This window comes from Hippocampus guttulatus, chromosome 8 (assembly GCF_054856545.1).
Source record: "Hippocampus guttulatus isolate MCC_2025c chromosome 8, RoL_Hgut_1.0, whole genome shotgun sequence".
NCBI lineage: Eukaryota > Metazoa > Chordata > Actinopteri > Syngnathiformes > Syngnathidae > Hippocampus > Hippocampus guttulatus.
This window is the reverse complement of record NC_141268.1, coordinates 14,682,882-14,695,456: the sequence shown is the minus strand read 5'-3', so window position 1 is coordinate 14,695,456 and position 12,575 is coordinate 14,682,882. Positions and strand designations below refer to the sequence as shown.

Below are 12,575 nucleotides of genomic sequence, written 5' to 3'. Positions count from 1 at the left end.
AAAAATGAGTAAATTCAACGGATCCTTTTTTCAACAAGTAGGTGTATAATCTACTTAGAAATGTATCTGGATCTAGAGGTTTTATTTTATTTATTTTTTGCAAGTTCTTAACAAAATAAAATTGCGTAAATTACCGGTACAATTTTTTTCAGTGTATTTAAAAGTTCATAAACGATCAACTCTTTGGGATACTCGTGCATGTGTATGTGTGTGTGTGTGTGTGTGTGTGTGTGTGTGTGCGTGCGAATGTTTATCAGGGGGTGGGTGCATGAATGTGTCAGGCAGCAAAGAGTGCTGTGGAACGATCCCGGAATCTGAGCCAAAGCAGGGTGAGAGCGGGAGAAAGCGGATGACCAAGACTGAGATGCACTGAGCAGTAAAAGAACCAAAGAGAGATGACAAAAATCATTTGTACCAAACGGGGCGCAGGAAGACAACAATAGAACGATTTGAAATCAAAGGATCATCCAACAAACACTATATCAAGAGCCACTTCCTGAAATGTGACAAGAGTGCTTCAGATCAAGATCAAGAGCAACAGGACAGACACCTCCAAGTTGGACAATCACAGTGAACCTCCAGAAGCAACATCGCCATTTGTTCATGATTCCTCTTGGTTCACTGGGCATGCTTGCTCTCTTGTCAATATGTGCGGGAGCGTTGCTCTCCTGTGAGGCATCTTCAGACTGCACACAACCTCCCTGCAGGGACAATCTGGTGGCGGCACCCGTCCCATCTGATACTGGAATGGGGACCGACGCATGTGAGGGTCAGCGGGTCTGCGGGAAGGGAGTCTTGCTTCGGGCCATCTCCGATGCCCCTTGGAAGTTGGAGAACAGGCCAGACTTCCCTCAGGTTCAGCCGCAGGTGAGTGACAGCTTCTCTTTGACCTGGAGTTCTTGGATATGGAGTCCTAGACCAGACGAGTCTTTTCTCACAGGACAGAAGGCCCACGAAATGTAATGGCACCTAAGAGCGGTGCGAAAGGATAAAATTACCGTATTGGCCTGAATATAAGACGGTGTTTTTTGCATTGAAATAAGACTGAAAAAGTGGGGGTTGTCTTATATTCGGGGTCTAGACATTATACCCATTCACGACGCTAGATGGCGCCAGATATCATTGAAGCGAATGCTGAACTTGACTCCCCAGGCCAAAGTGAACCCCTGTCACGAAGAATAAAAATAAAAATAGCGGTAGCATGAAGAAGAAACATAAAAAGTAGCGGTAAGAAAGAAAAGAGAAGAAAATAATAGAAGAGAGCAGCTGAGGAGAAGTTATGATATAATTTACATTTACGAATGTGATTGCACTTTCGTTTACATATTTAAATGTTCAGATATTAAGATTTGAATGAGGCAAAATAACGTGCTTTTTCTCTCAAATATACTGTTAGAATCATTTGTTTCAGATGTACTGTAATTATTTTCTGTATAAAAATTAATTTGGTGTTTTTTTTTCAAACTTGAGTCTTGAAAAAGAGGGGGTCGTCTTATAATCAGGGCCGTCTTATATTCGGGCCAATATACAGTACATGTTGTGCTTCAGAAATGTCCTCATTGTCTGCTTTGTACCGAGCTCAGGCGACAACAGGTGGATAAGGGACGACGCAGTTGATGTAAGTGTAAGAGATGAGTCTGAGAGTGACACAAAACACTCGCCGGCGGGTTTTGAATGCCAGTTCGCGCTCGCACATTCACCTTGGCAACATAATGACTGACATATATATTTATATATACTTTGTCTTTGCAGGACAAAGGTGTGAAGGAACGACTGGTTCAGCTGCAGCGCTGCATGCTATCTGTCCAGGAAACAGGGGGAGCTTGGATTGGCCAGGACAGTAACTCTCTGGGGGCCATCCTGGCGCTAATGGCAGCCGTGCTGACAGAGTGTGACCTCCACTGTCACAGCCGAGCCCTGGGGGCCATGGCTAAACGACTGGGTTAGCGCCGTGCGTTTATATGCGCCTTCCTCCCTCCTCTACAACACGCACAAATGGGTGAACAAACACACACATGTTGGTGCACCCCCCCCCCCCCCCCCCCACACAGAATAAACAGAACCCCAGTGAGGCCTGCTAAGTGTCGGTCGTAGGTGAGTGCATCATAATTTAACCGTGTGGAGAAGAATGGAAACAAATGCCCACATGTGCACGGACACAGATTTTATGGCTCATGACATGATGGAACATTTAAAAAGGAGCTAGCACAGAACGAGGAGCCGCAAAGGTTGTTTTCCACACGGGACACGAGTGAAGCAGCGTTCTGATAACCGAATGTGTCTCTGCCTTGACAGAAGCCGCAGCCGTGGGAAGGGAGAAGGAGAAGGACTTGCTTCTTTTTCTGAAGAGCATTACACATCATCCTCCGACAGGTGACACCTTAAAAGCACAAGTGACAGTTGAGACTCAAATGCAAATACTGTGGTGGTGAAAATGATGGTGGTGCAATGATGTTTCTTATGGTTTATCGACTATTCCATTGATACCAGGATCAGACAGCGAAAATAATTACGTGCAAACTCAACTGCATCCAAAAAAGATTAGGCTCATCCTTGGCCCATGCAGCACCACTTTACAAAGTTGTTTGCAGTTTTACGCAACCTTGCTAACTATATGTTTGCTACTATTTCAATCCAAAGTTGGGCAGCTCTCAGCATTCACTTCACAAACATCTGATAGGAAAAGAAAAACTCATTTGACCAAAAGGTCTGCTCGTACATTTACAGTATAGACAAAAGCCTCGCGTTACGCGAGTATTGTCGTTGACTGCGGTGATAGTTTGACAAATTCACAGAATCCATCCATCCATCCATTTTCCGAACCGCTTGATCCTCACTAGGGTCGCGGGGGGTGCTGGAGCCTATCCCAGCCATCTCCGGGCAGTAGGCGGGGGACACCCTGAATCAGTTGCCAGCCAATCGCAGGGCACACAGAGACGAACAACCATCCACGCCCACACTCACACCTAGGGACAATTTAGAGCGTCCAATCAGCCTGACATGCATGTATTTGGAATGTGGGAGGAAACCGGAGCACCCGGAGAAAACCCACGCAGGCCCGGGGAGAACATGCAAACTCCACACAGGGAGGCCGGAGCTGGAATCGAACCCGGTACCTCTGCACTGTGAAGCCGACGTGCTAACCACTGGACTACCGGGCCGCCACAAATTCACAGAATGAAATTGAACTCTGCTTTTCAGTCGCCCCTTTGGAAAGGTTGCATCCTCAGGACTGCGCAGAGATTTCCAGACTGGGGATCAAAGAGAACGGTATCTACACCATTCAGCCTGACCCGCGCAGACCAGTACTGGAGGTATTTCACATCTACCGCCCCCACTAAACACGCACGCGGACCCCCCGCTGTACCATGCTTCTTTTAGACCCGGTGCTTTGCAATATCAAAGTCTTTGTTTTGGCTCAGGCTAAATGTGACATGGTGACGACGGGAGGCGGGTGGACAGTGATCCAGAATCGTCAGGACGGCTCAGTGGACTTCAACAGGACATGGCAGGAATACCGGGAAGGCTTTGGCAATCCGCAAGGGGAATACTGGCTGGGCAACGCGGCACTGCACACGCTCACGTCTAACGGCCAACACCAGCTTCGTATAGAGCTGGAGGACTGGCACCAGCAGAGGCGCCACGCCACCTACAACAACTTCAAAGTAGCCGCAGAGGCGCAGAGGTGAAGCACAACAGATTTTGGAGGAGCTTCCGAGTTAAGACTCACAAGGACGTTATTATTCCGATCCCATCTTTGTTTCTTCATTACCACGAAGCAGAATGACATAATCCTAAACCCAATTTACGATATTTCCTCCATGAATTTATAGTATTCTAACGTTTTTATTCTGCTTGGCTGCACTGCACCTGGATGTTAGATTTATTTTATAGCTTAAACTATATGGCATATCCAGCGGGCACGTGACATCAATTTAATGTTGAAGATTAGATTTTGATATCATATTCATGTTGAATTGATGTCAGATGCCCCCGAGGTATGGAATTAAGAGAACTATGGCATAAGAAGTTTTCCATATAAATGGATGAAATGTTACTTAGATAACAGATAGCAGTATGTGCAATTCAACAACATACAATCAAAACGATTAAAGATCACACATGGGGGTTCCCCAGGGGCATGTGCTAGGCCCGAAACTATTCTTATTGTATTTAAATAATATGTGCTGCGTCTCAAAATGACTTAAATGTATCCTATTTGCTGACGACACAAGAGGTGTTAAATTGTGGAACTGATTTGAATAGTTGTGAATCACTTGGGAATCACTTCCGAAAAGATGTTCAATAGCATATATAAATAATCTGCACACATTATTACATTATGTAGAATAATCAGCATTTTTGATGAGCAGGAAGAACTTCACTTGCAATGTTTATGTTTTTGTCACGTTATTAGATCGATATTGACCCTGAGTTGTCACAAATGATGTATGTGGCAGAGTTCCATGCTCTTAGATTGCATTTTAGAATTCTATTGATGGTTTCCTAGAATTGTGTGTGATAGCGGTGACACTGAGAGGTGGATCAAGTCCCTTGAGTCCCTGCCGGAGGCACCAAACGCACAGCCCGTGACTGACACAACCACAATAAGAAACTTAAAATTGTTGAAAGAATACCTCGGACATCTGACACAGCTCTACAATCGCCTTAAAATGTCCATGTTCTCCGCTTCCTCCAGGTACCGCCTGACATCCCGTGAATATTCTGGCGATGCAGGCAACGCATTGAGCTACAGCAAACGTTACAACCACGACGGCAGATTTTTCAGCACCACTGACAGAGATCACGACCGCTATGCTGCCGGACACTGTGGTCACTACTATGATGCGGGCTGGTGGTTTGATGCCTGCCTGGCCGCCAACCTGAACGGGCACTACTACCGGGGCCGCTACAGCGGTGTGACAAACGGTATCTACTGGGGGACGTGGTACATCCTGACTGATGGACGAACTGGCGAACGGTACTCCTTCAAGAAAGTAGAGATGAAGATGAGACCACGGAACTTTGCGGGTTCATCGTAAAGTTGGGGGGATATGGTCACGCTCAAAATTAGCTGCACAGTGGAAACAAAAATTGCATTGACAATTGTTTGCTAGTTCCATTTTAACCCTTTCAGGGACAGCGGTTACTACAATGGACGGCTTATCATGTTATCGGGTTACAGGTTATCATTATTGGCGAATGGAAGGGTTAAAGTTTTGGGTTAAGAAAAACAAATATATATTATATGTACTTTTCTGTTTGGAAAGAAAACACTGTTATGATATGCAGAAATTTATGAATGATGCTTGGACAGTGGAAATAAATTCCTGAATGTAACTTCAAAATAGCCCTCTGTGGTACTTGAATTAGCATCCACCTCTCACAGCATATCATTTATGCAGCACAGAGACGACAAACATTCCGCAACCTTGCTCGTAGACCTTTGTGGTCTGCCTGCAACTCAGTTAACACACATCTCAGCAGTGACACCAACGCCAGACACATTTTCTTTTGGCACAAGACAATGAAATGTTATATCATAAAAACCTGGCATTTACACAAGGGTGTGTAGACTTTTTATCTATCCACTGCTGGTGCAGGCCATACTAAACTACACCTGCTGTGGCATCAAGTGAGTGTCTCCCTCGCTGGCTGGTCTTCACACAAACCTTTGAGGTGTGTGTGCGTGTGCGTGCATCTGTATACGGTCAGTGAGAGTGTGAACGGCCGTGCCAATTTTAGCAAGGTTCCCGATGAACTCTCAGTCCCTTCATCCGGACGGGAGTCTATTGTTAACAACCGAGGGGGCTCAGCGGGCTTTGATTGAAGCGCAAAGACACACACTCTGGAGAGCAACTTCTAACCTGGATCGGTACTTCACTATACAAGCACGCACGTATGCGCGTGCGCACACACAAAAACATACCTGTCCTCTCAACAGATACGCTGTCAGAAATAGTGATACAGCAGGAGTCCATTTCTGTCCATGCTGGTCAATTATTGGACTCAAATTTGAATTTCAGAATTTTTTTTTTTTTTCTGGAACCATTAGTTTTTGTGATACAAGCATGTTACAAAGCACAGTATAGCATCGTCTCTATGCGTATAGTCAGTTTATACCTAATGGTGATGACGTTTTTCTGATGAAAGTAGCACAGAATGCAATGTAGGGCAGTTCCTTTTCCTCGTCATTTATCCTATTGAAAGTCACAGGTGAAATTAAGCTGGTTGTAGCTGATTTTAGGAGAAAGGGGGCGACTGGTTGCCATTCGATCAACAGGCACATCTAGACAAACAGCCATTCATACTCACACCTACGAGTGTTCATTTAACTGGCCGTGCATGCACCAGCAGAAAGGATTTTGACGTTATAATCTCAACTTGTTTTCACCCAATCGGAAAATAGAAACACGAACAGAAATCAAGGTAAAAAAACCCCCCCTTAAACACCATTACATACTGTATCTTCTTTGAGTCTGCTCTTGGTTGCTACGGGACCAAACAGTACCAGTGGGGGGAAAAATAAATAAAATCTGCCCCCTTGTGGCTCAAGAGCATACTGGAGAATTGTTCTGATGTGAAACTGCAATGGATCAGTCCTGCTCTGACAAACCTATCCTCTTATAGATCTACATCCAGTTTAATTTAGGGTGCTTTAGACCTTTAGACTCTGCTGAGTATAGAAACTACTGATAATGGCACAACTCGCAAGGAGCAGCAAATCACAAAACGCTGCATCTTCTCCATGTCGTCAATGATGTGCCGATAAACGGTGTCGATCGTATCTGATTTGGGTTGTCGGGAGTTTTCCCTCTCTAATTGCCTGCTGAAGGTTTTTTTTTTGGTCTTTTTTTATCTCCCCCGCACCTTTTTATTGAGTACCCGTTATTCTGTGGTGTCGTTAGATATCAATCAGTCCTCCTATCATCTCCTCTTATCCTTTCTGTATCCATCAGTCTTGTTGACAAGGGAGGAACAGCAGCCCCGAGTTGTGTCACCACAGTATCCTGGCACAGTGTCTGGAGTGGGGTGATAGTAGTGCTGTTGTGAGCTGTGAGGGGTACCGCCGTGCTAAGTTTGCCCCAGGGCCGGAAGCCCGAGCTGGGCAGCGGTTAGCTTGCACATCCCTCTGAGAAGCTCTGAGCTCCCTGAAGGGAAGTCCCCCCCGTGGCTTGTGTCATTCTTTAATGCCTCCATTAACTGAAACAGATATCAGAGAGAAAACAGAGACCTTCCGCATCTTCATACCACTTTTGGCCTACTGATAAAATAACTGACAGTGACCTCTGTGCCCCCCTGGGGCAAATATTTGTGAGAATTATCTTCTCAAAGTGTCATTCAAAGCTATCGCCTCTTCTAATTGGTGGTCTGCAAAAAAAGTGCATTTGTCATCCATAATAATTTTTTTTAAAAACCAAACACACCTCTGTGGTGACCATAACAAATCACTTCAAAATGATTTTTAGTGCCCGAGCAATATTATCTTCTTGGATGTAAATACAGCCTTCCACAGATTTAATTTACAAATTTTTGACTCATCAAATGTTCTCGGTGCAATTTGCGGGGATTTATTGACAACAAATGCAACTAAAAATCCTGCGGAAGCCTTTGCAAGTCAGACCTCACAACACATTTGTGGCCTTTTTATGTATTCAACTAGAAGAAGTTTCAAAGAGCAGGGTGACCGAGGGATCAATATTAAGAAGGATTATGGCATATGAAGACAGACATCCTACAGCTTCACGTATCGGTTCTTGGAGGCCCTCACTCATCAGGACTGCCCGGATCCCACCGAAGGACAACATCCAATTGAACAGCAGATGGCAGTGTTGTACAACAAAAGTCGAATCGAAATACTGCTGTATTTTTACGGTCAAATCTTGCCAACCATTCGTCACTGATTTGAAGTTCCCCGTGCGAAACACAAAAGGTCGGAACACGGCATGAAACAACAACTAACAATAGAAAAGGGAAGGGCATCATGATGCCCACAAATGGGATAAATATGATCAAACAGGTAAAAGGTGTGAGTGAGTGAGTGAGTGAGAGGCAGCGGGTCACAATTGGGTTGGCTCCCAATACTGTGAAATGTAATTGACCTCTCTGGCTTTGATTTTACTCTTTAAACAGCGGTTTACATCATTTCCAGAATGCCGACAGGATTTGGGAGCACAAACTTGTAGTGTCTATTTTGAACACAGGGGGCACCATACTTAAAGGTCAGAGGTCAAAAGGTCACCGTTTCTAAAATGAGAACTGTGGACGGCATTTCAAGGCAAATGTCACAATATTGTTTTGTTGGTGCTACTTGCAATATTATCCGTTGGAAAAAGAAGTGCATTTGCAGTACGAGCACACTGACCCGACCGCTTGTCATCAGGATTCGAAACGGTGATGAACTTAGTGGCCCCGGAGTAGAAGAGAGAACATCGAACGGTTTCATGTGCTCTGAGCGTGATAAGGGTGCTCGTGTATTCTGTTGGAGGCGAGCGGGGGGGGGGGGGGGGGGTCTGTGTGTGAGGGGGTGAGGCCAAGGGGCAGGAAGAGGGAGCAGGCGAAGTTTCAAAAAGGTGTGCGAGTGGAAGAGGCCGTTAGAGGCCTCCCTCCCCTGACCACAGGGCCAAGAGGGAGGCAGCCATGTACCTGCTTGCATGAGACCTGCAAGGCAACATAGCAAGCAAGGCAGCGTTCCGTTTGAAACCGGAATTCAACAGAACAAGTGTATCCTGATGTGGTGAAGGGTTGGGGTGAGTGTGGGAGGGGGGGGCAAGGCAGAGAGGGAGCGCACAGATGGCACCGCATTGCAGACCTCACTCCGCCTCATGTCAAATCTATCTTTGCACACGAAGATGTTGCAGAGAGGGGGAACAGACACTTCATGTTGAAATGTGTGACTTCTGAAAGCATTAAATGTACAGTATCTGGATTTTTTTTTAAAATTCTACATTCTTATGGATTTTATTGACATTTGTTGTAGTCGGGGAATGGCGAGACCCTCGATACTTCAATCAGCACCGAGCAGACAATTCATTAGGTACACCTGAGCAATCTACAAGAGCTTTATCAAAAACGATGTCGTTACAATGATCATATGTGATTGATACATTCACAGAAGTATTCGTTTCATAATATGTTGATTGTTTTTGTTTTTTTTCCAATGGTGTGCAATCGCAACGCAATCACACTGACAGCTATTTTAAATCTGGTGCCCGCCGTGTTGCCATGTATCTCAATAAAAGCTCACGAGAATGCAGCCCAAAGTCAAACAAGTTCATGTGGAAACCGATTTCACATTTTTAAAATGTCAATGTTTTGGTGGGTATCGAAACGGGGGGGGGGGGGGGGGGACTGTAGAATCCCACTGAGAGATTCTAAGCAAAGGAACAACTCCCGGTGGGCACAATAGAGGAAAGGTCAGAGAGGCAGCTCACTATAATCCACGTAGCCTATGTCACGAATGATGAAGCACATATGTAAATGTGTGTTTATCAGTGTGTTGTACCTTGTGGGGACTCACCTCCCTTTCGGTGACACATCGCAAGTGTTCCCATGGTAAGTTTCTGGGTGAAGATTACTGGTCTTTTTTTTTTTCTTTTTGCATGGGGAGAAGTAAGAGTCCTCTAAAATAGAAAAAAAAAGAAAGCAAATACACACATTGTAAATTATGGCACATGAACCCCTCGTCTTTGAAGATATATAGCAACATTTATCATGGTGAATTTTGGGGGTGAGTCGGTTTACAATCGCAGTCGTGTGTGAGCTGCAGAACAGAGGAAGGGAGAGAGAGAGAGAGAGAGAGAGAGAGAGAGAGAGAGAGAGAGAGAAAGAGAACAAATGTAGAGGCAGATCAGAGAATGCTGAAAGTGTCGCTGCATGCGCGTGTCACAGAGCGAGAGACCGGCAAGGGCGGATTGCCTCTGAGAATGAGCTTAAGCGAAGCAGCAGACATTGCAGCGCAAGAGGAGGAAAATCAGGGTTTCGAGACCGGGGATCAGTGTCAGCTTTGACACACAGAAGCTTGCGGAAAAATGAAACAATGGTTGCATATACTGTATACTTTGTATATTGCGCACACACACACTTACACACACACACACACAAACACACATCAATCTATAGACAGGTTTTCGAGAGAAACGTTTGTGTTTCAGTGATGGCAACGTACAGTGGAACTTGTTGAAATCAAATATACAGTTCACATTTTGGCACCTGTGTGACACTTTAAAATGATCTCGCTTCCAAATTGTTGACACGTTTTAGTCTTTCTTTCTCGATTTAATATTCACCCTTATTTCTACAGTTGTACGACAGTTCAAAATGTTGAAATGGTCTTCAAACTGCCTGTAAAGCGAATGATACCAACATGGTTTTGTTCAGAAATGTACACATTTGAATTACAATCTCATGCAATTGTTTACGAATAGACTCCAAAGTCAAAATCGGAACTTCCATTGCTGTGCATATTTCATATTGCCAATGTTTTCTTCAAAACTAAGAAAATGTAACACTGCACATGTAATGAATGAAGATTTTTTTTTCTTTATGTCTGTGTAGATCGTCAGTCATCTAAATCATGGTAATCTGCAAAGGCTGAATCAACATGTTTGTTCATGTTTTGCTTTTATTTCCTCAAAACATTAAAAAATGAATGGTGCAATCATACTATTTAGCTCAAATAATGCAGTTTAGGGTGAACAGCATTTTTTTTTAAAGTCAAGCAATGAAACACTCACTGGGGCTTTGCTGACATTGTCAGAGAGAGGCACAGTCACAAAACACACACACGCTCGCACACACACTCACCCACACCCACACATAGTATCCCCACAGGAAATGAATTAGACAAAATAAAGGTGCAAAGTCTGAATTTGGTGAAGAGACTTTGAGGTTAAAGGGTGGCGGCGAGAGAGCTGTTTTGAATTCTTTAACTCCCCGGACAGCATTGACTGACAGGTTGTTCGTGACAAGGTGTTGTAAACGCTCAGTTCCTGCTAGTCTGTTGCGGGAAGTGAAGAATTAAACCTTTTGACCTCTAATTAGTCATTAGAGATCATTTTCCAGACATCTCACATTGATGGAGAACGCTTAGGGATGTCTGTGGAACCTCCAGTGGGAAATGTGCAAAGAAATTGCAATGCAATACTCATTTTAAACACCAAAACAGAGTACACTTTAATCACAGTTCTCTGTGTATACCGTTGACATAAAAACTGGGGGGAAATGTACATCATCGTACATTAAGGTGTAGAATGGATTGCTCCTGGGGTGTTACAAAGCATTTTAGCCCTTGAAAATTTACAATATGCCAGGAGTCAAATAATTACTACATTAGGTAATCATATTCGCATCCCAAATGTTTATCAGCAAACTTCTTTCAAACTGACACATTAAGGTAGTCATGCAAAGTCCCCATACTGAACCGTTCATGCGTTTTGTTTTGTTTTTTACATCTTTTCACAGTGCCACGTTGAAGGGACCAGCTTCTCTTCTAGGTGGCGCTGCCCACTCAATTATTCCAACCGGCAGTCGAGTAAATGGCCCGCATGGAATCAATCCACTCGCATCTAATCTGGCAATCGAGGACCTTGCTCAAAGGGGCTAAATTCTTCGCTCAACTACAATGTCGTTTCTGTTCACTTGACTCACTTACATCACAAATGACCGGATTCAAAATGTCATTAACTTAGATCAATTTAAAAAACGTCTGATTTAAGACTATTTTTTCCCGAAGGTGACTTGCAGGTGAAGATGATCAAGATGTGACACTGGAAATCTTAATTCATATCGTGTCCGGAAGGTTTCGCGCGTGACGTATCTACATAGGCTGCATGACCGAATCTGTCCTCTGTGTTTTAAATCAAGACGCAGCATGAAGGCATGAATTTGCACCTATATGCACGCATGCAGTACACGATTCCATTTTAGGACGAGGAAAACATTGAAAAGGAGATCAAACTCAGTCACGGCATGCGTGAAGAATAAATCCAGAGAAATGTTGTTGTGTTATTGTTGTGTGGGATTTCCGTGTCAGCAAAGGTCATTTTGCAACGTTTAAATATGGAAATGTAAAAAAAAAAGTGAAACGCTCTGTCACTGGAAGGAGGAGGAGGAGGAGGAGGAGGAGGAACACTCCTGACTGGCTTGACTTTACGTTTGACCTTAGAGGGAAGGAGAACTAATCCTTGAATATAATAAGAGTGTAAGATATGGAAAATGAGTGCACCGTTATCTGCGTTACCCTGGAGACCAGCAGCAGTAGCAGCACCAGCACCCTGGGCTGCTATAGTTGCCAACTTATTAAAGCATCCGCCTTGTATTTATGGCTTGGGAAAATATTTCAACCCCCCCCCCCAACCCCCAGCCCCCTCTTTCGTCAATCCCCCCGCCAACAGACACAAGCAGTCGCTTTTCCACTCAATTGCCGCAAATCTTTAAGTCAAAATTGAGGGGACTTCGATACTTTGATATTAAAATCGTTTCAAATGATTTCAAACTATTTTTCTCACGATTCAAATCGAGATAAAACAAAACTGTGAAATAAAACGGGTTGCGCAATCTTCAGTATTAAGTGG

At 44.2% G+C, this 12,575-nt stretch overlaps 1 protein-coding gene across 1 annotated transcript; it reads left to right on the top strand.

Annotated features, from left to right (window-relative positions):
• The first annotated feature begins 500 nt into the window (after positions 1 to 500).
• On the top strand, positions 501 to 5,126 carry LOC147201348 (fibrinogen-like protein 1). The gene is made up of 6 exons (XM_086118187.1): positions 501 to 867; positions 1,753 to 1,942; positions 2,296 to 2,373; positions 3,202 to 3,314; positions 3,423 to 3,685; positions 4,700 to 5,126. Exons 1-6 carry the CDS (start codon positions 604 to 606, stop codon positions 5,040 to 5,042), a joined length of 1,251 nt encoding a protein of 416 aa, XP_085974313.1. The 5' UTR covers positions 501 to 603; the 3' UTR covers positions 5,043 to 5,126.
• The last annotated feature ends 7,449 nt before the right edge of the window (positions 5,127 to 12,575 follow it).

Coding starts and splice junctions, on each gene's coding strand:
- LOC147201348 (XM_086118187.1), top strand. CDS start 604: ATGATTCCTCTTGGTTCACTGGGCATGCTTGCTCTCTTGTCAATATGT. Junction 2,374..3,201: donor TACACATCATCCTCCGACAG/GTGACACCTTAA, acceptor TCTGCTTTTCAG/TCGCCCCTTTGGAAAGGTTG. Junction 3,315..3,422: donor CGCGCAGACCAGTACTGGAG/GTATTTCACATC, acceptor GTTTTGGCTCAG/GCTAAATGTGACATGGTGAC.